The sequence below is a fragment of the Oreochromis niloticus genome, linkage group LG20 (genome assembly GCF_001858045.2).
Source record: "Oreochromis niloticus isolate F11D_XX linkage group LG20, O_niloticus_UMD_NMBU, whole genome shotgun sequence".
NCBI lineage: Eukaryota > Metazoa > Chordata > Actinopteri > Cichliformes > Cichlidae > Oreochromis > Oreochromis niloticus.
Window position 1 is genome coordinate 27,722,791 of NC_031984.2, and position 26,112 is coordinate 27,748,902.

At 41.3% G+C, this 26,112-nt stretch overlaps 2 protein-coding genes across 3 annotated transcripts; one reads left to right on the forward strand and one right to left on the reverse strand.

Annotated features, from left to right (window-relative positions):
• Positions 1–981: 981 nt before the first annotated feature.
• On the reverse strand, positions 982–18,751 carry tti1 (TELO2 interacting protein 1). Its single transcript, XM_025901542.1, has 15 exons — positions 18,592–18,751; positions 17,312–18,069; positions 16,636–16,973; positions 16,275–16,539; positions 12,864–13,041; positions 12,367–12,659; positions 9,262–9,315; positions 8,932–8,985; positions 8,626–8,785; positions 7,992–8,159; positions 7,679–7,827; positions 7,230–7,370; positions 6,409–6,613; positions 2,556–2,643; positions 982–1,283 (listed from the first exon to the last, which is right to left on the reverse strand). Exons 2-15 carry the CDS (start codon positions 18,035–18,037, stop codon positions 1,070–1,072), a joined length of 3,033 nt encoding a protein of 1,010 aa, XP_025757327.1. The 5' UTR covers positions 18,038–18,069; positions 18,592–18,751; the 3' UTR covers positions 982–1,069.
• Positions 18,752–18,994: 243 nt separating this feature from the next.
• On the forward strand, positions 18,995–25,840 carry zgpat (zinc finger, CCCH-type with G patch domain). 2 transcript variants are annotated; one of them, XM_003449094.5, is made up of 7 exons: positions 18,995–19,189; positions 19,564–20,222; positions 20,385–20,518; positions 20,609–20,776; positions 21,178–21,300; positions 23,162–23,573; positions 23,954–25,840. In XM_003449094.5, the coding sequence occupies exons 2-7, from the start codon at positions 19,609–19,611 to the stop codon at positions 24,090–24,092; spliced, it is 1,590 nt and encodes a 529-aa protein (XP_003449142.1). In that variant the 5' UTR covers positions 18,995–19,189; positions 19,564–19,608; the 3' UTR covers positions 24,093–25,840. The 2 variants fall into 2 exon arrangements, with proteins under 2 accessions (XP_003449142.1, XP_025757627.1); XM_025901842.1 differs by having other exon boundaries at positions 19,567–20,222; positions 23,954–24,092.
• The last annotated feature ends 272 nt before the right edge of the window (positions 25,841–26,112 follow it).

Below are 26,112 nucleotides of genomic sequence, written 5' to 3' on the forward strand. Positions count from 1 at the left end.
CTCACACCGTGCACATCTACTGCGGGTGTGGTGCCTGTTATTGGACCCGGAGTTAGCAACATCCCCCAAAAACCCAAAGAGCAGAGTCCTGCCCCCTAGCCCTGTCAGCGTAGCAGAAATGATGACGGATGATGATGGCAGCAGTCGTCGTTCTCCTCTGCGTGAGTAGCTTCATGTTGTTCGTGTGTAATTAACGTTGAGTACGCTAACCACATTATTACATTAATGCATGTAAGGTGAACTAGCAAACACCGTCGTAGTTACATGCGGCTGTCTTCTTGTTTGATGGCAGATACTCCCTTCACCCTGGCCAAAAAGGCTAAAATGACCAAAGAAAAAGTGGAAAACAGTTAAACATGAGAGGTTTTTGGACAAAATTTGTGTTTTTTTCCATTGTTTAAGCACTGCTTCCAGCCAAGAGTGATGCCATATATGCCCTATAGCTGCAGAAAAGGCTAACATTGTTATCTTTTTACAAAAAAAAAAGCTGAACATGAGAGGTTTTTGGACCAATTTTGTGTTCTCCATTCTTTAAGCACCGGTTTGAGCACCGTTTAAGCACCGGCACCGTTTCAAAAGTACCGGTTTGGCACCGGTATCGGATAAAACCTAAACGATACCCATCCCTAGTATTGACTTTCCAGAAAATCATTAAAAGGCGCTAAATGACGTCATCGACTAATTTGCAGAATTCGTCATGCTTATGGAAACTGTAGGAGAGAGAAATAACATTGTGGAAGTGACATAAAGTGAGTAAACACCCATAGATGATTAGATTTAGTTGCAGGGTGTGCATCATTGGTTTCGCCCAGCGGGATTTGTGGGACGTCTTCGTTGTCATGGCTACCGAGGACCGCTTGGATCAAGCTGCCATGAATGGTTATGAATGGGTTCAGTTTATCCTTTCTCCATTGTCCAATGTCATTTCTATAGCACGTTTAAAGGCAACACGGCTGACCAAAGGGCTTTATAAGTTAGTTCATGCACACATATGAAATTTGTTTTATTAGCTTTAATCTTTTAACTTTATGTACACTGCATCATCATCATTGCATCAAGCAGCAGCTCATTAGCTGACTGGCTGGTTAACTGTCTCAGAGCCAAACTCCTCCTTGAGCAGTTTGAATACGTTGTCCGAGAACTCATCTCTCGGCCTGCCCATGCCGTTCAGCTGCACCGGCAGGAGGTCGGGGTGGTGTGGGATGTAAGAGGACGGGCAGTGCAGCTCATTGAGTGTAAACCAGAAGGTGTCTGGATCCACCTGGATTAAGTGTCGGAACACACTGTGCAGGAAAGGGAAAGAAACAGGAACAGGATTAGTTCTGAGCTGTGTTTTGCTTTGTATGTAATATCTATTGTATGGAAAACACCTTCCTATAATCCAAAGTGACAGACTGAACCAGTTTTGCTGGCTTTAACATGCAGGCCAACAGTTTAACTATAAGCTCATTAACTCAACACTGCCTTTCTCTTCGGGTTTGTTTTTTAAAATCACCTCCAAGCAGGAAAATACTTAAGTATATTAAAGCATGTGTTTTTACTTGTGGCTGCTATGTTGCTACCCAAACACTTAGATCAATAATTCAGAATGATGTGAGTTAATAAAGGCTGCTTGCATACTGCATTCTGAGCTATTTTTTTATTCATTTACTTTGTTTATTCACAGCTTCCATCTGTCCTTTACATTACTGTAGCTCTCACAGTGCACACATTTTGCATCAGCTGACAGTGTGATGGTGAAATGAGTTCCCTTTCAGATTCGTACACACAGTATTGGGATATCACGGCCCTACGTGTCCTGAAGATACTTCTATTCACGCCTGTAAGGCAACTGACCTATGATGATATGCCACATGTAAACTCGTCATCACAGTCGTTCCTCACTTTTTAATGTCTTTACCTGGCTAGGTGTTGCCAAGTTGGGACTGCTAGCTATTGCTAGTTAGCTCTGTTGTGTGCCAACCTGAAGTTAGCCTAACTGCTCCTGTTGGTTTTAGCCACCACCGCTGAACTACATCTGCGTATTTCTGGAAGTTCCTTTCTCAAGGGACAAAATGAGTGAGGGTGATATTTAAATCAGGCCCACAAACTGATTTACTAAAGTTTGCAGCAAAGGGTTAAAAGTCTTATATTACAGGTAATATACTTTAAAGCCATGAATACTGGTGTCTTTACCCAGAACATGCAGGAACCTGATTATTCCTGAGGTATTCCATTCTCAGGTCCCATGTTCCTCTCCTTCAGGGAACAAAAGCTATAGCCACAGTGCTTTGTTTCATGTTCAGTGTTCAGAGACAATGAATGACTCCTGAAGTCATATTTTGTTGTGTAACACCCAGCACCTCTCCAAATATGATGTTAAGCATTCAATTTAAATTCAGATTTTACTGATAAATCATGTCACGTGGCTATTAATGACCAACATGGCAATACAATGTCAACTGGATGGCACAGTTTTAATTTATGGCATTCTGTCTGTGTGTAACACTCACACACATTAGTAACTAAATGAAAGATTTAGTTACTTACTACAGTGGTCCTTAATAAAGACTTACCTTAAACAGGCTTCTTGCAGTCTGATGGGTTGTCTGGAGCTCAGGTAGGGTAGACAGGCTTCACAAACAGCATCTAGGTCTGCTTCAGCTGAGAAAACCAAACACAGGACATTTTTACTATATTTTATTCAATTGTAATACTTTTATCTTTTATCCAGAAATTACAACAGAAATAAACTTGTAAAAGAAAATAAAAAAGAATAAAATGGAACAAAGCCAAGTTAATTTCACGGATTAATCACAGCAGCAGAACACAGTTTGAGCTCGGTGCCTGGTCTTCGGGTGGATCACTCCCTGCAAATATGTTACTCATAAAACTCCAGGAGCATACAGGTGGATGCTGGGGTGGTGGATGGGCTGAAACAGCAGGCAGTGGTGCAGCAGGATGTGAGGAAAGTGGGGCACGTTACATGTCCAGCTCCAGGCTTGGCTCCATACATGGTTACAGTTGTGAATGCTTCTTTTCTGATTATGTCCAGTGCGTGCACATAATGACGCTTTTATATCCAAAAGAACAAATCCTTTAAAAATATGATCCTGGTTCCAAAAATATGGGGTAAAGATAAGAAGGGAGAAGGGAAAGAAGAGGAAGTAGGAAAAAGATGAAAGAGTATAAAAAGTAGACCAAGCCTGGACTTTACCTCTGCTAACTCCTAATGAGCTCAGTAAAACTGCTGAGGTGGTTCAGGGAGGATTTCACAGCAGTTTTGAGAGGTTAGAACGTTAAAGCTTACCAACACTAATTCTGCCTGTCCGGGTGAGCATGTATTCTCAAAATTGCCCACTCCCACTACATACCACCTCTCCCTCACCACTGCTGGTTAATCTCCTTTATAAACCCATCCTTGTCACACCCACTGTGAACTGAAGCCACAGACATACTGAAACCCACTTCACAGAATAATCACAAAGAGCATCTCAAACACACAACGTGTATCGTGCCTGTTTATCTGCACACTATGAGAGAGTTTGCTGTACACAAAGTGCCGTAAGCTATGTTAAAGGAACAGTTTCACAAACAACCTGATTTCTTACAAAATGAAACAACTGTCTTTACACTGCAGTCCTTGTCACTGTTAGATGTAACACTGGCTCTGGAAAGGCTGCAGACAGCTCTGTCACCTTCGTGACTCTTTTCCTCTGTCAGCGATGAACCTCAGTGGGAGGGTGTGACATTCGTGATGTTCACCCTGTCACTCAGTTCACCTCCACACTGCGCAGGTGACCAAAAATTACACAAGCAGCTCATAATTGCATAATTGGGAATATAATGGCAGAAGCCTGCAGGCCTTGAATATTTTCAACATGCTAATGGAAGTATGTTGAACAAAAAGTAAACAAAAATAAGAACAACTTCTCTGAGCTTATCAATTAAATGGCTTCGCATTCGCTGATTGAACAATCACGTTTTTCTCAGTTGGGTATAAGAAGAGCTGCTTGCAGTCGTAGCTGTGTGTGCAGTTTGGACCTGAGCAGCATCCTGCTGGCACAGCTGGCTGTGGTCCGTATCATCAAAGTCATGTTTAAAATATGTTGAATCACAGAGCTGCCACAGTGAAGAGGCATTTTTAGCAACAACATCACTGTCACGTGTTTAGGATGTCGAACTGTTTCACACTTTAAGGTTTTTATAATAAAACAGAGATGCCCTGATTTATGCTGTGATACCACTGGTTGATTTTCATTGTTATACGAGACTGCCACCTGGTGGTGAAGGAGCTTCAATAAATTCTTTGGCTTTTTCTGACGACTCATCTCCCCACACACAGCTTTAATGTCAAATTAGGCTAACAACCTAATTTGTTAACCTCAGTACTGAGACATCTTCATCTCTGTACTAATGTACAGACACAAACTTGTATTGCTGTTGTCTCACTCTGTGATGGCTGCATGCAACCACACAATTAAGATACTTAGGTAATATTCATTTGGTCTTTTGTCCTATGTTTACATTATGCTCTAAAGCTTCTGTGATCATAAGTTAACTAATTTGTTATTTTGAGTTTACCTGTAATTAGGGCTGCACGATTAATCGTTAGAAAATCACGATCTCGATTCATACTTATGTGCGATCTCATTTCCAAATGACAACGATTTTTAAAAAAAATTTAAAAAAATAAAAGACGACGACGATTGTACCGCATTTTGATCCGGGACGTAATCTGCATGAAAACAAGCGCTCACTCTTCCTGCTCAACAAATGACAAGGGCGGAGCCTTATACCACGTGATACAGAAGCTGTGCCGTGTAACGCTCAAATTGGCAGGGAAAAACAACGGAGAACACGTCAGGGATGACGAGAAAGTGACAGGAGAAAATCCGTCCCGGTCAACCACCCAAACATCAATAACGGGAACCTTATACAGCGCTTCCCTATACACGTCGAACTCCCGCAGGCACAAAGAAATTACGGAGGCTATTACTTATCACCTGACCAAAGATATATCAACACTGTACAAAACAAGGGATTTAGGAAGATGATCAACACCCTAGACAAACGCTACACAGTGCCGCCCCGCAACTATTTTTCTATTGTTGCACTACCTGCTCTATACACGCAGTGTCGAGCAACGGTGGAGACGGAATTTCAAGCAGTACAACATTTTGTGAGGCATTTATTGTTTTTATGTTTATTTATTGTTTTTATGTTCAGTTTCAACTGTTACGAAGTTGATGTGCAGTTAATAAGTGCAATAAATATTTATATTGGAAAAGAAAATCGTGAGAGAATCGTGATCTCAATTCTAAGCAAAAAAATCGTGATTCTCATTTTATGCAAAATCGTGCAGCCCTACCTGTAATGCATGACAGCACTAAGCTATAGCCCAAATGGTGGCATAGACTCTGCTTTGCATTGTTTGTTGTTTTATATAGGTATATGTTATATTGATTATATTTCTGCTCTTTCTGAGTTACCTGACCTCCGCTCCAGTCCTTCCTGGTTTGGCTGAAAGAGGAGGCTGTGGGTGGAGCTGGTTTAAATGCAGAAGCCAATAAAGTGGACTGGACCATCTATTGTGATCATGCAGGGGGAATGGGGGTTCTTCTTGAATGATGGTTAGCTGTTATCTCTTTAGTTTTCACCTTTGGTGTATATAATGGTTTATTCATTTGCTATATAACCGGAGCTGTTTCTCATTTGGGCAGATCAGTTTGTTGAGTTATGTTTTTGTTAAGTGACTTTTGAGTAAAGTTCTGTTAAGTTAACCTCTTTTATGGGCCCACTTGGTTCTTAAAAAAGTTTATTTTTGTTATTTTGAATTTTTGTAATTATCTTGTCCTTTTTGGGGTATAATAAAACCCATTTTTTTGAAGATTATATTTGTGCCTGTGTGTTCCTGGCTGCTTGGATCCTGACACACTCACAGGAAGAAAGCTGACTATAACTCATTCATTTATGAAGAATCATAAAGTTGATTCCCACAAGAAAGTTACAGCCCTGTGATCAAATAGGCTTCAATAAGATAGATAACATGTATTTACCCAAAATAAAAATGGGATGAAAACATCACAGAGAAAAAGTAAAAAGAAAAAGTAAAGTATTGGACAGGAGGCATTTAACAGTAGGCCAAACAAATCCTGGTAGCCTTTGCTCTCATTGTGTTCAGTTAAATATTACAGCTGAAAACAGGTAATCTATCTTCAATGTGGTTTTACATAAATGGGCTTCATATTGCACCAACCTCCATAAAGTGAGGCGTCATACTAAGAATAGTTGTCTTGCTCTGATTTGTCCATGTTGTGGCTGCTTTGATCGTTGCCAGATCCCAGGTACAGTTCTACAGGATGATGCACTATGTTGTGTCTTGGTAAAACTGTGCTGTTTGTGAGGACTGTGTCTCTATTCTCTTACCCAGATCCAGTCTCTGGCACAGTGAGCCCAGCCCCTGCAATACAGCCAGCTGCAGTTTGTAGGCCAGGGTGTGTGTGTAGACAGGCCCAGCCTTGGCGCTGATCGGAGCCTGCCGTGCCAGAGAGGCGCTCAGCTTGGGCAGAACCTCTTTAGAAACCCTCCTCCTCAGAAAGTCCCCACATGTTTCACCCAGCACGCACAGCACCTGGAATGAAATGTACAAAAATGTAATGTACAAAAGCAGCAAGCTGTCAAAATTCAATAAAACCTTCCCGTTGTGTACTCATGGATGAATTGTAGTATTTACAAAACTCGTATATATCCAAAAGCTGATGAAACAATTTCCCAGCAGCAGCTCTGAGTGAATAAATGACTGTTTACAGACTTAATGTGTCTGAATTTGTCAGTTCATCAATGGAAATATGAATAACAAATTTAAAAATATTCCAGCTGATGACAGGAGCTGACGAGTAGCCTAATTTACACCCACAAGTTGAATCAGCTGACACTTGTACCAAAGATCACAAAAAACTATCAGCTTCATTTATCCCAAAGTCCTACTTTGTGATTCTCTGAGACAGTTTGAAAAGCAGCCTCTAAGAAGGCATCCACAGTGATTTTTCTGTGCTGATAGAAGAAATGTTAGTTTAAAGAGTCTTCACATTACAACCCCCCCAAAAAATAATAGAACTATTTCTGAATGAAATAAGACTGTTGTTGGGAACAATCTTTGATTCTTTCACTACTAAGAGTTTAAAAAACTAAAGACGACTTGAATAATTTTGACTCACATAATGAAAAGAGACGTTTGTTTTACTTACCCTGAAGGCTCTGAGGACTGCTAATGGGTCATCGGCTGTGAGTCTCTGCAGGAGTGCTGGCCAGCAGCGATGAGCCATAGGCAGCAGTTCGTTTTCCCTCTCACTCAGCACCTGAACGCACAACTCCAGCACGTCCAGTACCTAAAGACAAAGACGCACAACACACCTAACAATTATCTCTGTTTTGATCCTGATTATATGTGAGCTGAAACTAATTATTGAGGTCTTCATTGAGAGCCCAAACTCCTGAGCAGGCACGACTTCAGCACAGACTTATTTCTGTTTCACTCCTGGACCAGACTGAATGCTTTTCCTTGATGAGCATTACACCAGTGAACAGTCATCCACACAGTTCTGACAGGATGAATTGTACCAACGCTGGCGGTCCTACCCTCACAAGAATGATTATTTTTGTTACTAGTCCAACAGTTGACTCTACATAAAACTACCTTGAGTCGGAGCCTGAGGCTGGGATCAGACAGCAGATGAATGCAGCGCTCCATAACATCCTTAGTGATGCTGAGGTGGGAGGGAAGCTCTGCTTTCACATCAGGACTACCAGCATCTTCAACATCCTTACACTCAGTGGGAGGGACCTCTGCAATGGAGCACATGTACAGTTAGACCACCAGTTTAGCAGTGAGGTTCAGATTTCTATGACTCTTAATTACAATGATCCATCTCCTCTACACTCTGAATCTAAAATAACCACCACTACAACCTATAGCTTATATTCCACTGGCCCTTAGACAGACCTATTACCTCTGTCTTCGGTGTCATCGTCCTCTATTCCAATGCCCTCTGCCAGTTCCTTCTGTTTGTGGTAATTCAGCAGGAATTGGCGAATGCTGAGGTCTTCCTGGTCACTGGAGCTTTGATTGGAGCTGGCAGACTTACTGGTCCTGCTACAAGTGGAAGGAAACCACCTCGCTAAAGGAAAAACAAGACAACAATATGAACATAGGTTTGGTTACAATAAAATAAGTCCGTTGATAAAATTCAGTGTGACACAGAGACTGATGTTTTTTGGAAAGAGCCCATCAGTGACATTTAATTCACATAGTTTTACTGTGCGAGGTTGTAAAACTGCAAACACCTATAGGGCCGCTGTATAAATATTATTATGAATATTAATTCTACAGCAGAAAACGACTCAGCATTTAAACCATCACGACGTATTAAATGTTTCCAAAGATACTGATAATTTGATAACGAGTGAAGTTATATATCCTGAAACGTACTCCTTGATAGAAACTTTGAAAGGCACTGCAGAAAACATAAAGTTAAGCAACATAAAAATTGTGGCAGTGCATGCCATGAGTCACATTTTCTTCTTTGTCCTCTTTGACTCCCAGTATATGTGAGACTCAAGCTGACATCACTGTTGAAATCTTACCCAGTGCCTTCATGAGCGCGTGCAGCACGGAGCAGAAAAGAGCAGCTGTGCGCTCGTAGCTGAGATCCAGAGCCGTCAGCACATCCTGAACGATGTCCCCGACCAGCGGCAGCAGACTGCAGTCAGAGTGAGTCAACATAACTGTCAACACCCGTGGAGCCTGGCCAACAAGACAGGATTATAATGAAATACAGTACAAGCTCAGGGCAGCACAGGCTTAAGCAGACCAAGGAGGAAATTGGGTAAACCCTCCAGCAGTTATTTCTGTGTCCATTTTGGGTAAAAACAAAAACACGTTATAACTACCTGTGGATGCTGGCTGAGTCTCTGAAGGTTGAGTGATACGTCATTAAGCAGGTAGTCAGAGTTCTCATTGATCAGTTCCTTGAGGGAAGCGTATCCACAGGCCTTACTGATGTCCCACATGGAGCTCAGCGCCGCCTGGCTGACCAGCAGTGTCTCCTCACCAGCTTTCTCCAGCACAGGATACAGCGAGGTCATCAACAAGGGACGGAAATCGTGGCCCAGCGCCTGAGCACAGCAGGCGATGCCCTCGAGTTGGATGCACAGCTGCCAGATGTTGCTGTTGAGCTGGTGGATCGTGGATGCAGATGTTGATGATGAAAGAATCACTTGGAGAGAGCCGGCATCACTGTTGCATATGGAGAGGAGTCTGGATGGACTGAGCAGCTACGCAAAGAGACAAAACACATGTTAATGCACTTAATTAATGCACTAATGCTTTTTAGCCACTTTTACACATGCACTGCAGCCCTGAGGTTTTCTAGATATTATCCATCCACGTGAGAACACGAATGTCTGACACAGTTAGATCAGACATTAAACAGCCTTTAGCCTTCCTGCTCCTGAATGAAAGCCTGTATTATATCTGACTGTGCTCATGTGAGGATAGTACAGATTAGCCTTGCTCAAAGTCAAGAGTGGGGACAATTTAGGATCTTCACTCAAATCAAAATACAAGGGAAACTGATGTATTTCCTTACATAAACAAAAACAACACAGGCTGTTATAAAATGCTTGTCCTACCCACTCCTATGTAAAGTGTTAAAATCAATGTGTGGCCCACCTGCCACTAAGAGACAAACTTGAATAAAAGAGCAGTAAATGTAATAATAATAATAATAATAATGATAATAATAATGATAATAGTATTATTATTATCATCATCATCATCATCATCATCATCATCATTATTAGTAGTAGTAGCAGTAGTAGTATTATAATGACTTTATTTATGTAGCACTCTCCTCCAGGCTTAAAACGTGTTTGTGGGACCACCAACAGCCTTTGATTAGATGATCTCAGGCTGCAAGAGGGAATGTGGGGTTCAAAAAGATCAGACATGCAGGCAGGAGCATCACAACTCACAGCATTAAAAGTCAGTGAAATGAAATCAATTCTAAAACATAAAGGAAGCCAGAGTAAAGAGAACAAAACCAGTTTAATGTGCTCTCTTTTTCTATTTAGGTCAGAGCAATGAGTAAAATCATAAACTAATAATTTCCTAGTACCAGTTTTAATTCACATTTTATATAAATACATCAATTAATAGATAATAAATAAATAGAAGTTAATAAGTATATAGCTTTGAGCTCTAATAGAATTATTACAGCCCACCTGCAGTACCTTTGTAGCCCACCAGGGGGCCCCAGCCCACACTTTGGGAATCACTGGTGTTTATAAATGTCCTGTGAATTCTCAGCTATAGAGAAAGTAGCATGTATGATCTCTCCAATCGAACTATTGATATCTTTTACTGAGCCCGTCTATGCAGGCAGCTTGTTTTTTTTCAAACAGAGTCATTCTGTTTCTTTGTGTAAAAGATTTTTTATAAGGATGAAAAAAAGCATTCAACATCTTACCATGTGTTTTACTAAGAAAACTGGTACAGATTCATACTGCACTCCATTTATGACCGTACCCAGTTTGACTTGAGTGCAGAAACAGAAAGCGCCTCTATAGGGGTCAAAAATTCCTCCTGACAAACGTGTATCTGTGTTCTTCAAATCTTTTATTTGGCAATGCCGGCAGGATGTTTGTACTTTTTAGCTGACAGAGTGAAACTGCAAGTTTATCTACTAACTAACAGAAAGCTGCCAGAGGTTTATGGCCTCTGTTCGGTGGAGGCTTGCAGATATTTTCTCGTGCTCCAAAAATCCAGCCTTGATACTTCAGAGTAGCTACTTCAAATCTCGCAGCAGCTTTGACTTCTGCTGAGTCTGCTCAGAAATCAGTGTGAAAAGGAGCGTGGATACATGAGCTGGTAAAGCCCAGAGAGCTTTGTTTTAAGGGAAGAAATTTGATCTTAAACAAATTTAAATACCTGAGCACCAAATAAATTGTGGCTACTCTACCTGTCTCCAGCTGTTTATGCTGCCGATGAGCACATTTCCTTATGCTTGTCTAATAATTTCATGAAATAGCTCTTTGAAACATTTATTGAAGAACTGTTACAAAAGCTAACACAAGGCTTGAAAAAAAGTTTGTGCAGAAGTAAATGAAGAGTCCCTGACACTCCCAGACGTGTGAAGCCAGACCATCACAAACACATTATTTCACTTCTTTGTGTCTTTGGAGTTGTAAAGTGTTGTACTGCATGTAGAACAGCAAAACATGGTAACAGGCTGCTGGAACCAGAACTGGCCAAAGGGAATATCCGCTGATCGCTCCTCACTCTGTACAATAAAGCCCTTGCAACACCCAAAAATGTGCCCTCTATTCCTTGCCTATGTTTGCATTATTTCTAAAAAGATATGAGGAGTGTTGTTTATGTTTTCAGTCTTCAGTTAAGTTAGTCTAAACCTTGTTTTACTGCTTAGATTTATTTTGTAGCATCTATGTACAAACAGCTCTGCTGATTAGACTGAATGTGCATTTTGCACATTTCTTTGCAATCATCTCTATAGGAGATGAGTCAGTATACTACTTGTCAGGAACTCCACTTAGAGGCAAGATGAAGTTAATAAATAATATACTATGTGTGGAAATGCTTGATGAATGATGCCCCAGGACTGGAGTTAGTCAGCATCTTCTCTCTCGTCTGCAGCTGGTCCAGAATTCTGCTGCACGACTTTTAACCAGAACTCGTAAAAGAGAGCACATAACTCCCATCCTGGCTTCACTCCATTGGCTGCCTGTATATCTTAGAGTTCATTTTAAAGTCCTCATGTTTGTGTTTAAATGTTTAAACGGTCTTGCCCCAACTTACCTCTCTGAGCTTCTGCATCCTTACTCAACCCCCAGGTCTCTCAGGTCAGCTGACAAGCTGCTCCTGGAGGTACCCAGGTCCAAGAGGAAGCTCAGAGGGGACAGGGCCTTCTCTATTGCTGCTCCTAATCTGTGGAACAATCTGCCCCAGCACATTAGAGAGGCCCCTTCACTGTCCACTTTTAAAACACGTCTTAAAACCCATTTTTACTCCTTGGCATATGACACAGTCTGACCCTGATTTTATTGTTTTGATCTAATGTGCTGATTTTGTTTTAAATGTAATTCTCATCATCATTTTTTTTTATACTATTTTATTATTGTCTTTGCTATTTGTGCTAATTTTATTTATTTTAATGTCATTTTAATAATCATTTTTAAATTCACATTTAATTTTTAACATGTTTAATGTATCATTTTGGCATGTCAAGTGTACAGCAATTTGTGTTCAGCTGGGGGCTGATCTGAAAGTGCTATATAAATAAATTGCTTGCTTGCTTGAAATATCCTCACCTGCTGATCCTGTCGGTCTCTATCCGTCTCCTCGCTGACTGTAATCAAATGCCAGTTGTTCAGGCTGGTGTATTCCTCAATGATAGAAACAGCTGCTGCTTTAATATCTTCCTGGGTGGCAGGACTTTCACGAACTTTGGTCTCCAAACCCTGACTCTGGTCTGCCACAGCGATACCTGCTGCACCTCTGACTGTCTCATTTAACACCATGGCAGCCTGCTTTCTGTACACTGAAGACTGGCAGTACAAGTCCAGCAGATGATCGGTCAGCAGGTAGATGTTGCCATAATAACCTAAAGACAAAAAAACGTTATCTGTGAGAGCTAAAGAAATGAGCCAGCTACAACCCACAAGTATTTATACCAGCTGTCGTTGTTTTTAGAGGATAACTGCTTTAAATTCATTTGAAATTACAATGGAACAGGCACAATGACAGGCCTGCATGATGATAAAAAACAGGAGTGGCTAACTGAGTCCAAGTCAAACAGCAATTATACCTAATGTGCGACAGATCTCCATGAGCACAGAGAAGATTTTCTCATCTGTGAAGTAGAGAAAATGCTTCCTCTGTGTGTGAGCGGTGTAGGAATCATGGGAGCCGGTGCTCGTCTCCACGGCAGCAGCGTAACTCCTCTCCTCCACAATGCGAACGTCCATCACATCGAGTTCCAGCACCTGTAAAGCATGCAGAAGCTTTAGGAAATTTAACGGGGTTAGGAAATCTAAAAACATTCAAGATTGGACCTTAAAGCAGCCGCACTACAGACTACAAAATGCTAATGCCAAGGTGCCCTGTATTTCTACACAAAATAAGACATTTTGTGAACACTTTGCCAAGTCAAATACTATATTTTGTGCTGCAGTCCTGAAGTGACTACATCTAAAAATATTCTTCTTTGCATTAATAACCAGGTCACCAACAACGATGAGTCTGAATACAGAGAGGAGGTACACCCATCTCCCAACTCTACGACACACACATCATCGGACGTGCGAACAGCATGGTGAAGGACACTTTCCACCCCTCACATGCTCTATTCTCCCTGATTCCATCTGGCAGACGGTTTCGCAGCATCAAAACCGTAACCACCAGACACTGCAAGAGCTTTTTCCCCAAGCAGTCAGAGCCCTCAACTCAATACAACCAAAGAACTGGTATACACAAACACCTTACAATACTCACCAAAAGACTCAAAAACAATAAATACTTCCACAAATCCACTACAAACTGAACCTTATTTGCACACTCAGTCACATAGTTACTGAACACATCTAAATTATACTATATTTGCACATTTTGCATCTTGCACATGTCTTCGTTCTTATATTGAATTGAAATTGTATTAAAGAGTCAAGAATAATCCTTATTATTATTGTTATTAAATAAATGCTTGTATAACAAAACTTTATATCACTTAAAAATAGGAACGAATGGTTCATTCAGTTACAAAAAAAATAGTTATTCTTTGGGGTAAAGTGTTGAGGATCATTCAGTAAACTGACAGCCTGAGGAAGTAGAGAAAATGAGGAAAGAAGGAAACTGCTTAAAGTTTTATATTTCTGTATTGCTTGCCAGATGGCAGCATGGTGAACAGACTGGCTGAGATGGGAATTGCCTTTTAGTGTCCTCTGGGCTGTGCAGACACCTCCTTGATATCACTGCTCTTTGGTAGATGGGAAAAAATGTAAAAAAAAAACAAAAAACACCTCACTGTGAGTAGCTACAACAGCACATTTATTAGAATTTGACGAATGAAATGTTTAAATATTAAAGAGTATTAAGGGAGATGGGATCAAATAAGTGTAAACTTCTTTCTACTCCTTTTCAACTATACAGGGAGTGCAGAATTATTAGGCAAGTTGTATTTTTGAGGAATAATTTTATTATTGAACAACAACCATGTTCTCAGTGAACCCAAAAAACTCATTAATATCAAAGCTGAATGTTTTTGGAAGTAGTTTTTAGTTTGTTTTTAGTTTGAGCTATTTTAGGGGGATATCTGTGTGTGCAGGTGACTATTACTGTGCATAATTATTAGGCAACTTAACAAAAAACAAATATATACCCATTTCAATTATTTATTTTTACCAGTGAAACCAATATAACATCTCCACATTCACAAATATACATTTCTGACATTCAAAAACAAAACAAAAACAAATCAGCGACCAATATAGCCACCTTTCTTTGCAAGGACACTCAAAAGCCTGCCATCCATGGATTCTGTCAGTGTTTTGATCTGTTCACCATCAACATTGCGTGCAGCAGCAACCACAGCCTCCCAGACACTGTTCACAGAGGTGTACTGTTTTCCCTCCTTGTAAATCTCACATTTGATGATGGACCACAGGTTCTCAATGGGGTTCAGATCAGGTGAACAAGGAGGCCATGTCATTAGTTTTTCTTCTTTTATACCCTTTCTCGCCAGCCACGCTGTGGAGTACTTGGACGCGTGTGATGGAGCATTGTCCTGCATGAAAATCATGTTTTTCTTGAAGGATGCAGACTTCTTCCTGTACCACTGCTTGAAGAAGGTGTCTTCCAGAAACTGGCAGTAGGACTGGGAGTTGAGCTTGACTCCATCCTCAACCCGAAAAGGCCCCACAAGCTCATCTTTGATGATACCAGCCCAAACCAGTACTCCACCTCCACCTTGCTGGCGTCTGAGTCGGACTGGAGCTCTCTGCCCTTTACCAATCCAGCCACGGGCCCATCCATCTGGCCCATCAAGACTCACTCTCATTTCATCAGTCCATAAAACCTTAGAAAAATCAGTCTTGAGATATTTCTTGGCCCAGTCTTGACATTTCAGCTTGTGTGTCTTGTTCAGTGGTGGTCGTCTTTCAGCCTTTCTTACCTTGGCCATGTCTCTGAGTATTGCACACCTTGTGCTTTTGGGCACTCCAGTGATGTTGCAGCTCTGAAATATGGCCAAACTGGTGGCAAGTGGCATCTTGGCAGCTGCGCGCTTGACTTTTCTCAGTTCATGGGCAGTTATTTTGCGCCTTGGTTTTTCCACACGCTTCTTGCCACCCTGTTGACTATTTTGAATGAAACGCTTGATTGTTCGATGATCACGCTTCAGAAGCTTTGCAATTTTAAGACTCCTGCATCCCTCTGCAAGATATCTCACTATTTTTGACTTTTCTGAGCCTGTCAAGTCCTTCTTTTGACCCATTTTGCCAAAGGAAAGGAAGTTGCCTAATAATTATGCACACCTGATATAGGGTGTTGATGTCATTAGACCACACCCCTTCTCATTACAGAGATGCACATCACCTAATATGCTTAATTGGTAGTAGGCTTTCGAGCCTATACAGCTTGGAGTAAGACAACATGCATGAAGAGGATGATGTGGACAAAATACTCATTTGCCTAATAATTCTGCACTCCCTGTATAAATTGCGTGGTTTATTTAGATATAGAGATATTTGTGGCAACTCGATTTCTCTCACTTTACTTTTTTATGTCTACTATGCTCATTTACAGATTGTCAGACACACATGTCTGAGCTGTCCGACACACACAGATCACATTACATGTGCATGTGGGGTTTGAAGTACTTTTATGTATAGATGAGATAACACCTTATCACATCATCATCAAAAGTGAGCATATATATCCACAAATGAACACTACTCTGGTTTATTATAGAAACATTTGCAAAAAAAGCTTATGTGTGTTCTTTGTTTTTATGTGTGTGTTGGTGCATGCTCAACAAGACACACAAAATGCTGTACAGATCTCTCTCTCTCTCTCTCTCATATATATATATATATATATATATATATATATATATATATATATATATATATATATATATAATATAAAAGTGTACTTTTTATTTAAATCCATGGCTGTTGTTGCATAACAACATCAAAAGCAGTGTACCTTATTGTTACATTACCTGCATTAAGGCTTTGCAAATCCTCTCCAGATGTGCAGCTGAGTTGAGCACCACAGAGACAAGCGGTCCTAAGACTTTTAAGTAGCCCAAAAACACGTTGAGAACAAAGAGCTTCTTCTGGTCATCAGAGGTCCTCATCAGTCTGGGTAGGGAGGTGGCCAAAGAGTGGAGATTCTCAGACAAGATGTCAGTGAAGGTCTGCGTGCCACTGCTGCCGCTGCACCTCTGATTCCTCTGGGATACCTCTCTGAGAGCAACTTCACACCTAGAGGAGAAAATAGCAGTATGAGTAAACATCTTGTATCCATTAATTATGATTCATTTGTTCCTTTTCTTTATAAAAATATCAATCAAATCAAACCTCTCTCTGACTCTAGGTTCCACATCATTGATTGCCCCCACCAGTGCTTCTAGTAGTGATCCTACACACTCAGTCAGTGACTGACTGCATTTGGCCAGCAGGTGATCGGCCAACTCCGCCATTGCCAGTCTAACCCTCCAGTGCTGGTGCGCTGAAGTGCACGAGATTATCTTCTTGAGCAGCACAGACAGCTTCCCAGCCGTGTTCTTCACCCACTCCGGTGTCCGAAGGACCATGAGCTGTCCGATCCTCCCCAGGTCTGCAGAGGGAGTCTTATAGGACTCAGTGGACTGAAGCTGGACATCCTCCATGACAAGCTCCACAGTCCTGGACCAAACCTGACAACAGGTGATCACACAATCAGATCACTGCAGTGCATTTGTACTATGATATTGTCAAATTTTCCTTTAGTTCTGGAAAAACTATACAAGCCCTCTTTATGTTCTGTAAATGAAAGGTTTAGGTCAACTGAATTATTCAACAAATCAAACAATCACATAATAATTTTTTTAATATACGGTTTATTAAATGTTCAAGTCAGTTAACAAGGTAAATGTTCACTTGTGAACTATGAAATTGCATGAGATCATTGATTACATATGATGACTATCGTCTAATAAAGTGTTAAGCCATTATTGTGCTGTTGTTGTAAATCTGATTAACAAACATGTGGTACCTTGATGGCCCGGACTGTGACTGCATGGCCTTGCCTCAAATCTCCTGTAATGATCCTGGCCGTAGCCATGGTGATTCCAGGTAAAAATGATGCCATGGCGCTGCCTACAGAGCATCGCTCCTCTGATGATGGGACTACGTGTTCCTGGGTGCAGTCACACTGCAGAGTCAAAGCCTGGAGGCACTTCAAGGCTGCTGTCTGTATATCTCGAGATTTCTCCTTCTCTCCCAAAGCTAGCAGCAGTGAAACGGCAGCACCCAGCCCAGGCAGCATAATCGGTTCAAAGAGTTTGAACACTATATCACCATAAGCAGCATGAAGCAGGGCATCCAGGCACCTCAGAACAGCTGATTTTAGCTCCTCTGACGTATCTGCAGGCTTCCCAGGATCAGCTGAAGAGGACAGGCACAGGCAAAGCTCGGAAAAGAGGTCGTGGAGGGTTTCCCAGCTGTGGATGCAAGTGTTCTCCAAAACATAGCTTACTGCCTCGGTCACAGACTGCACCAGCTGCTCCTTCTTAGCCCCGGGGACTTTAAGGACAAATCGAAGAGGGAAGAGGACGTACTCCTGAAGCTGCTGCAACGTGGCATCGTTGACTTCTTTTAACTGGCCTTTGAGTGTCTCCACATTAACCACTGTGGGCTCTCGGGTGAGCAGGACACAGGCTGGGCGCAAGTAGGCAAAAGCAATCTTTGGATCGCTTATTTGAGACATGGCTGGAGGCATCACTGCAGGGGTGCTTAGGTGACGGAGAATGGCTAGAAATAGAGAACACGACAGTAAGTGCTGTAAGCAGGGACTAAAATTATTACGCTTTAAAGTTATGATTTTATTGATTTATTTTGTTACTTTGTCTTTGTAATTGAATATGATTTGGTCAGCTGGTAACTTTGAAAGCCTATATTTACAGGTTAATTACATAAAAACCTACTTCTACAGTATAATCACAGGTACAGACTTCGTATATAAATGGCATTACAGTGCTTTACATCTTACTGTCAATAAAAGAATCCATCCGAATTTGCATGCACCAGCATCACTGATAGTTATGATGTTTTGTGTTGCCAAACACTAGCGTTGGTTCCTTGTATCCGATAGTACAACTATAACACTTTTGGAAGACTTGTTTGCTTCTTGTAGATCTTAGGATACGGAATACAAACTTAACAAGAGCATGTCTAAGAAGACGAATCTACCATGTAGCTGAACTACAGCATGCTGACAGCGTCCAGCCTCTAAAGCCCCACTGCGGTACCAGCGTCAGTAAAAACACGGCCTACCTTCACATTGTTAGGTTTAAGTGGACCCCTCCTTCCGTGAAAGCGACTGAAAAGGCTTGACTTTACAATGAAAAATTAGATTTTTACAAACAGATGAAGCTGTGCTGATTACCAGCATCATGAGTCTGCGCCAACGACGCACATGTTTGACGTAAACTAAGGCTTCCGACTTTGGGTCTTTGACTTCAAAATAAAACAGAATTTTCTTCCTATCATAGAAACCTTATAAAATGTGTAATAAAACATTGGGGAATTTATTGAATTTTTTATGAGAAAGACGTTTGCTACAGAGAAATCCCTATTTTTTAGTTTGTTCTGACAATTTTTAGCTCTCGAAACGGTTTGACGCTTAACGATGTTAGCTTTATTTTGAAAGTAGAGTATTCCCAAAGGAAGTCCATTCATTTACGCGAGCTTGTCTACCGATCGGACGTCAGAGTAATACATATACAGTAGGGATATGTTTGCCGGTGCTGCACAATTCTAGTATCTGTATTTAGTTATTTGAACTAAACGTATTTTGAATGCAGAAGATTTTGTTGGGGCTGTCATTTTCCGTCGCTGTGGTGGACATGAGACAGCTACCCTAATTACAAAGGTAATACAAGTGTTGTAAAAGTTAGCTTAAAGACGGCTAATAGCTAAAACAGTCTGTGATGATGTTACAGACATGATTATTTTGCTACGTTAAATCCTTTGACAAATGTGACGGTACCTCGTAACACACCAAAACACACAGTCGATGCTCTTATTACAATGAAATCACATCTTTTAGATGTGATTCTGTTGTCTACCTCAGATTTACCAACATTCACAAAGCTATGCTTCCTCTTTGTCCTGTTGTCACTCAAATATCTGGAAATTTCTTCTCTTGCTATAAATAGGTGGCCTATAAAGTGTGACTTTCGAAATGATCTTTCTTCTTATATCTAGATTCCACTTATATCTTTTGCATCTTGTGTTTTTTCGCAGTAGTGAAGCTGCCGGTTCCTGCCCTGGCTCGTACCTAAGGTCAGCATGGATGAAGAATCCCTTGAGGCAGCCATCGCTGCCTATGGTGCCCAGTTGCAACAGGTGGAGACAGCCCTGTCTGCCGGCCTGGACCCCACCCAGCACTCAGACCTGCTCAAACTGAAAGAAGATCTCTGTCAGCTGATAGAGCTCACTGAGGCCAGCCTGGTGTCTGTCAGAAAAAGTCAGCTGCTTGCAAGCCTCGAGGAAAGTAGCGGACTGCAAGTGAATGCTTCAGAAGCAGCTACTGATGCAAACGGTGGTCTTGATGCTGAGTTTGCTGCTTTCTACTCTGAACTTGGGGAGTCTTCGGGTAATAGCTCAGATTCCAAAGAGAGGACTAAGGAGGGGGAAGGTGGGGAGGTGGATTATGAAGAGGAAGAGGAAGAAGAAGAAGAGGACAAGGAAGAAGAAGATGCACTAAGTGGTACCAAAGTAAGAGCGCCCTATCGGACAACATGGGGAACATTGGAGTATCACAATGCCATGGTAGTGGGGGCAGAACCGCCAGATGGAGATGAGGCACAAGTGCGAGTGCTCTACATCTACCCCACCCAGAAGTCTATGAAACCCTGCCCGTTCTACTTGGAGGATAAATGTCGCTTTCAGGATAACTGCAGGTAAATTATCACTTTCACTGAGGTGACCATAAATTTCTGGCAGTGTGATTTAAATTAGGGGCTTCTGTCAGTTCAGTACCTTACAAGATTATTGTATCATCTACTTGGATCTCAGATCTGTACACACAGAGAGTTATATTTGGTGTTTTTTCACTATCAAAGGTTTTCTCACGGTGAGGTGGTCTATGTGTCGGAGCTCAGAGAGTTCCTAGACTCTGATCTCAGTAATCTGGAAGAAGGTTCATCTTGCTTGGCTCGTCATGAGGACGGTATCTGGCACCCAGGCAAAATACAAGGTATTCTGTTCACAGAGTGGTCATAATGTAAGCACAAGAAAAGTATGAAGAAGTATAAAGAAATAACTCAAAGCTTTCCTTTCACTTTAGAAATTGACAGCGGTTTCTACACTGTGAAGTTTGACTCGCTGCTGCTGAAAGATGCCGTGGTCGAGGCCGACGGCGTTATCCCACCTTTAAGGGAAGATGACCCGCTCTCGTCAGAGTCCGACTCGGATGACATTGGTGATGGAGATGATGCTATGGGATATGCGAAAGGTGTGTTTACATTTTGTAAGAAAAAACAAATCAGCCACAATATCAGAAAATATAATCTTTAAGTCTGCCTGCCAATAAAAAAGGCAATGGGGTTCAGAGGCACTCACTTTAAAAAAAAGTGATGGTGTCGTGATTTCTCTTGGCAAGTGAACGATCACCTGCTCGATTCACCTTTGGGTTTTGTCAGTAAAACTGTGGTAACTCCTTCTGACAAACAAACAGCTGAAAGTAGCTTATGTTAAAAAAAAAGTTTCATGTCAGGACATCATAGAGAACGATGTTAGTAAAAATGTATCTGTCATAGCTACACATTGGGCCAGTTATTAATATGAAGAAGGGTTTTCTTCACTTGAAAAAAGAACTGACTGTGTTTACTCTGATTTTTACTTGTTGTGCAACAGTTATAGACTCTGCTGTGGAACCCACTGAAACATCAAGCAGTGCTAATTTTGGTGGCTGGGAGGCGCATACCAGAGGTATTGGATCCAAGCTCATGCTCAAAATGGGCTACGAATATGGAAAAGGTGAGTGCAACCAGTGCACAACAAAGTTAGCGTTGAGGCTCAGAAGTCACAATGTCCACTCCTGGCATGCTGTTTAAAAATCAGCTAACCTAACTCTTTGCAGTCATTTTGTTTTATTTTTAATTCTTGAGTTTTAAAAATAGGACAAGACATACATTTAAGACAATTCCAGAAACAAGAAAAAGTAGCACCAAGATTAGGAGCGGTTGTGATGGTGTGTGGTTAGTGTAAGACGGTGGTGTTTGGGTGAAGCAGTTATTTTCTTGAACAAGACGCGAGAGGGCAGTAAGGTGCACTTTAAAATCATATACAATGCATCACAGCTCAAAAGTGTGTCATCTAACAACAGACACACAAATGTGTATGCTTAAATTTGTTAAAGTGCTTTGTCCACTTTTATTTTCACATTGCTCTGTTAAGTACATGATTGTATGTTTGTCACGTTAACGAAACAAGTTTTCATATTAACTTAAAGTGGTTTGTGGTATATTCACACCAAACAAATGTCTATCCAAATTAAAATCAAGTCAAGTCAGATGTTTTTGTATAGCACATTTAAAAGACATAGATCGGTCTTCAAATTTGATTTGAAGATTTCCAATCAACCTACTTTGTTTTTTGGTTTGTGTGGGAGGGGTGGGTTGTTTATTAGGAAAAAGCTTAGATATTACAAACAGCCTCTTCCATGATTTTCTTCCTACCTTTGTCATACAATGCTGCAGCAAGGCTGTTAACCCATAGTAAAAAATTCTCCCATATCACTCCTATACTAAAATCCTTGCACTGGCTTCCGGTTGGGTATAGATGTAAGTTTAAAATCCTCACCTTTACGTTTATGTCTCTACAAGGTGAGGCCCCCACCTATATCAATGAGCTTCTCCAACCCTACTCTCCAAAGCGGACTCTTAGATCCACTGATAGTGGTCTTCTATCTATTCCACGGACCCGTTTGAAAACGAAGGGGGATCTCACTTTTCAAACCCTGGCTCCAATACTGTGGAACTGTTTACCCCCCCCCCCCGCTACGCACCATCAACACTGTGGCTTCTTTTAAAAAACAGCTTAAAACACATCTGTTTAGACAGGCATTTGGGTAATGTTCGTGTGAAATATGTTGTTTTTTTCTATATTTATACTGTACTATTGCTTTGTTTGATATGCTTCTATACTGCTATATTGTTTGTTTGACATGCCTTCATTCCCATGTGAAGCACTTTGTAACAGCTTTTTGTCTTAAAAAGTGCTATATAAATAAATTTTACTTACTTACTTTTACTTACAAAAGAGGGAGAGCAAGTACCAAAAATAGAGATAACTAATTAAATAACATTTATTAATTATTATTAAAGGAATGAAAGACAAAAACAAAATTGTCTTCCAGTCTAATATTCAGTTGTTGAAAGGAGGAGAAATAACCTATAATATTATTTATAATCGTAGTGTGTGTGTGTGTGTGTGTGTATATATACATATATATGTATATATATATATATATATGTATATATGTATGTATATATATGTATATATGTACATTTTCTGGTTTTCACTGTCACACTCTCCATCATTTTTCGTGTGTATTGAGTGTGTAGGTCTGAGATTGAGAATTACAGTCAAACTACTAAACTAACATTGAGTTAGTTACTGGCTAACTGGTGTCTTAGTTAACATATTCAGAATTAATACAAATGCATTTTCATTGCACAGTGATAGCTGGTGTTCTAGTTTTAAATAAAAAAAAAAGGACATTGATTTTTGTGCAATATATTGTTGAAATAGTAATCCTAATAAAAATCTATGTATACAGATGTAAGAAGCACATTACACTGTGTTCGTCTTCACTCACTGTCCTTTATCTTTTCAGGCTTGGGAAAGCTGCAGGAGGGCAGAGTGGAGCCAGTAATGGCGGTGGTCCTGCCCAAAGGAAAGTCTCTGGATCAGTGTGCTGAGTTCACCCAGAGACGCACCCAGAGCAAGGCTGCCAAGGATGGCGCACAAACAGGCCGCCCAAAGCGGCGCAGAAAGCCTCGGGTCGCTACCAGAGGGGGCCAGACCGTTTTTGACTTTCTCAACTGCAAGCTTGGAGGCAAGACCGCTCATCCTCCTGAGGGGGGTGCTGTTGCGCCATCAGCGGCAACTGGGGTGGAGGCTTACCGGGGAGGAAAAAGCACCAAGAGGAGTCTGAACGTGAGGCTGTTCCAGGCTGCCGAGAGGGTGTCCCAGACTGAGAGGGAGATCCAGAAGCTGAGCGAGTCACTCAGCAGACAGGCAGGCAGGTCAGTACTGGGGTCAGTGCACAGTCTTCATTAGCTGTACTGCAACCTTAGCCAATTGTTTCCCTACAGCCTCAGCAGCTGCTGTCACATTAGAAACCATTGCATATATCGCTCTGCTTACACAATACAACAGTCTATTGTGAGATATGAAGCATGTGGAACTTGAGTTGCTATAATGTTCCTGACAGTTAAAGTGGTAATTAATGTGAATTTACAAAGAAGGACTGTGGGAGTTGTGCGAAAATGTAAATAAGGTGTGAAGTTGCGAGGTTAGACACATGGTTCTGTGGCCAACGCAGCTAAATTCAGTTTGACTCATCATCTCGTCTCAATTCCTAATCTGTCTGGGTTTTTATTTATTTATTTTTATGTGTGCAAAGGGACCCATCCATAGTGAAGCAGTTGGAGGAGAAACTGTCAGCGGCCCGCCGGCTGTTGGTCCAGCAGAAAGCCCAGGAGCTGTCCATCCAGAGAGAGCACAAGAAGGCCGACACACACAAGAAGATGACTGAGTTCTGAGCTCAGCTGTCTCTCAAAGACATGGAGGATAAAGGGAAGCACTGCGAGCCTGAAATGAACTTTTGCTCCCACCCTTATGTCAGGTTTTTTTGTTTTTTGCTACACTGTATTTGAAGACTCTTGTTTTTTTTCCAGTCGTTTCTCACCGGCGTCTCTTGATGCAGAGTGAATCCGCTGCTCTTCATTTATTTTTAAGCGCTGGCGCATTATCTGCTCAGCATTGATGTTTCTTTGATTTCCAGCTGCACAGGTCTCAAAAATGTTCAAAAATGTTTTTCATTTTTAATGAACGTTTGTTTTTCTAGCTGTATTTTCCTTCACCCGAACTGAAAAAAGAAAAATATATAGCTTGTTTGGAGAACCTATTGTGTGCTTTCCTTTGTTTTTAACCGCACGCACCTGAGCTCCAGTCTAGACTGAATGGACTGTGTAACAGAATTTGCAATGTGCTCCAACTGTTAGGCTTCTCTGGCAGAGGTTTCAATCGCTCTGGCCGAGCACCGCTCCAGTGGTTGGTGCCGTATAGTTGAACTTTCATACTTTTAAAATTACATCCTCAGGAGTTGGAAGACCTTTGCAGAGTTTTGAAGTTACGCCCACGCCTCTTACAGCTCGTACACAGCATCTTTGAAGTTGCAACCGTAACCTTTCTGTTAAATAATGAATTTGGAGAGCAGCCTGCCTGCTCATAAAGTCTGACACACATTGTCTGTGGGGTTGGGTTTTGGCTGTGTGAACTAAAAGGTTGCAGTCGTGGTGCTCGGCAACCGTAGATCAGGCCTTCGTCCTTTTATAAGCGACTTCAAAACTGATGTGGCGAGGCATAATAACGCTATTACTTCCATTTATTAACACCTCCATTTAACATCTCAAATGAGTCCAGTGAGGTTTAGTGTGAGTCGGAGACCATGACAGACAACTAGAGGAACTGGTGAGCAATCATATCATCCCTGAAGGAAGACAGATTGTACAATCATGCTAAAACAGTAACAGCTGCAGTGAGATACAGTGTAAGCCTGTGCATGGGGGTCTACTGGAGAAGGCGGCGAAGCCACAGAGGCAGAACTCTTAAACCTTCTTCTCTCCGTACCCTGAGGGAAGCCCCCGCTCGCACCTCGGTCTGTTGAGTGACAGCACATTGACTGCTGATGACTGCAGGGGTGACGCTGAATTCGCTGATCATGGGCTAAATGCACTATGTGTGTTGATTTAATAGGATCCCTTGAGGGTCTGTGCTTCACGCTTTACCCCATTTATGAGGGTCCAGTCAGTGCCCAGCCAGAGGCGGATTCACTGCGTGTCCTACTGTGGGTGTGCTGTCTGCATCGTTGGGTGTATGAGTGCATCACACACTCCCACAGACACTCGTGCCATAAGAATTTGCTGTGGCAGTTTTTAACTGCACTTCTTGGAGCCTCACAATTATGTGAGGTGAAGTTACTTCTATTACTGTATGTTACTTGTGTTCATATTATATAGGTAACACATTACTCTGTTAATTTTTACTTGCGTTTAACTTTTTCACCTGAGGCCTGGAAAGCTACAGGAGTGTTACTCTGAACATGAAAATCAGCTGAGCTTTCTAATGTTTGATTCTCTGTCATACTTTTTGTTTAATACTCCTGAGAAAAGTGTGTGTTTTTATGCCCTATTCATTAGGTTTCACAATCACTGTCACAAATATTGTAAATATTGCTTATGTACAGTCATATACAGGGTAGGAAATAAAGACATATGGTGCAGGTGGATGTCATTCTAGCACAGACAGGTTTATTGGCACACATCTTACAGATTAAAAAAAGAAAGAGCCCAACATTATAAAAGTATAAGGTTATTATCAGATATCTGGTTCAGTCTCTTACAGTGAACCTCACACATGAATACAAATGTCTCACTTTCTTTGTGATGAATATTGCTGAAAACTGTGAACTGATTCAGTTATCTAGCAAACTATTTCGTGTCTGAACTCACAGAATAGATTATTAAAGATTCAGTGTTCCAGTTTTTACACTTAGTGGTG

Coding starts and splice junctions, on each gene's coding strand:
- tti1 (XM_025901542.1), bottom strand. CDS start 18,037: ATGCCTCCAGCCATGTCTCAAATAAGCGATCCAAAGATTGCTTTTGCC. Junction 16,974..17,311: donor TCACAGTCCGGGCCATCAAG/GTACCACATGTT, acceptor ACCTGTTGTCAG/GTTTGGTCCAGGACTGTGGA. Junction 8,986..9,261: donor ACAGTGATGCCGGCTCTCTC/CAAGTGATTCTT, acceptor GAGAACTCTGAC/TACCTGCTTAATGACGTATC.
- zgpat (XM_003449094.5), top strand. CDS start 19,609: ATGGATGAAGAATCCCTTGAGGCAGCCATCGCTGCCTATGGTGCCCAG. Junction 20,777..21,177: donor TGCTATGGGATATGCGAAAG/GTGTGTTTACAT, acceptor GTTGTGCAACAG/TTATAGACTCTGCTGTGGAA. Junction 23,574..23,953: donor CTCAGCAGACAGGCAGGCAG/GTCAGTACTGGG, acceptor ATGTGTGCAAAG/GGACCCATCCATAGTGAAGC.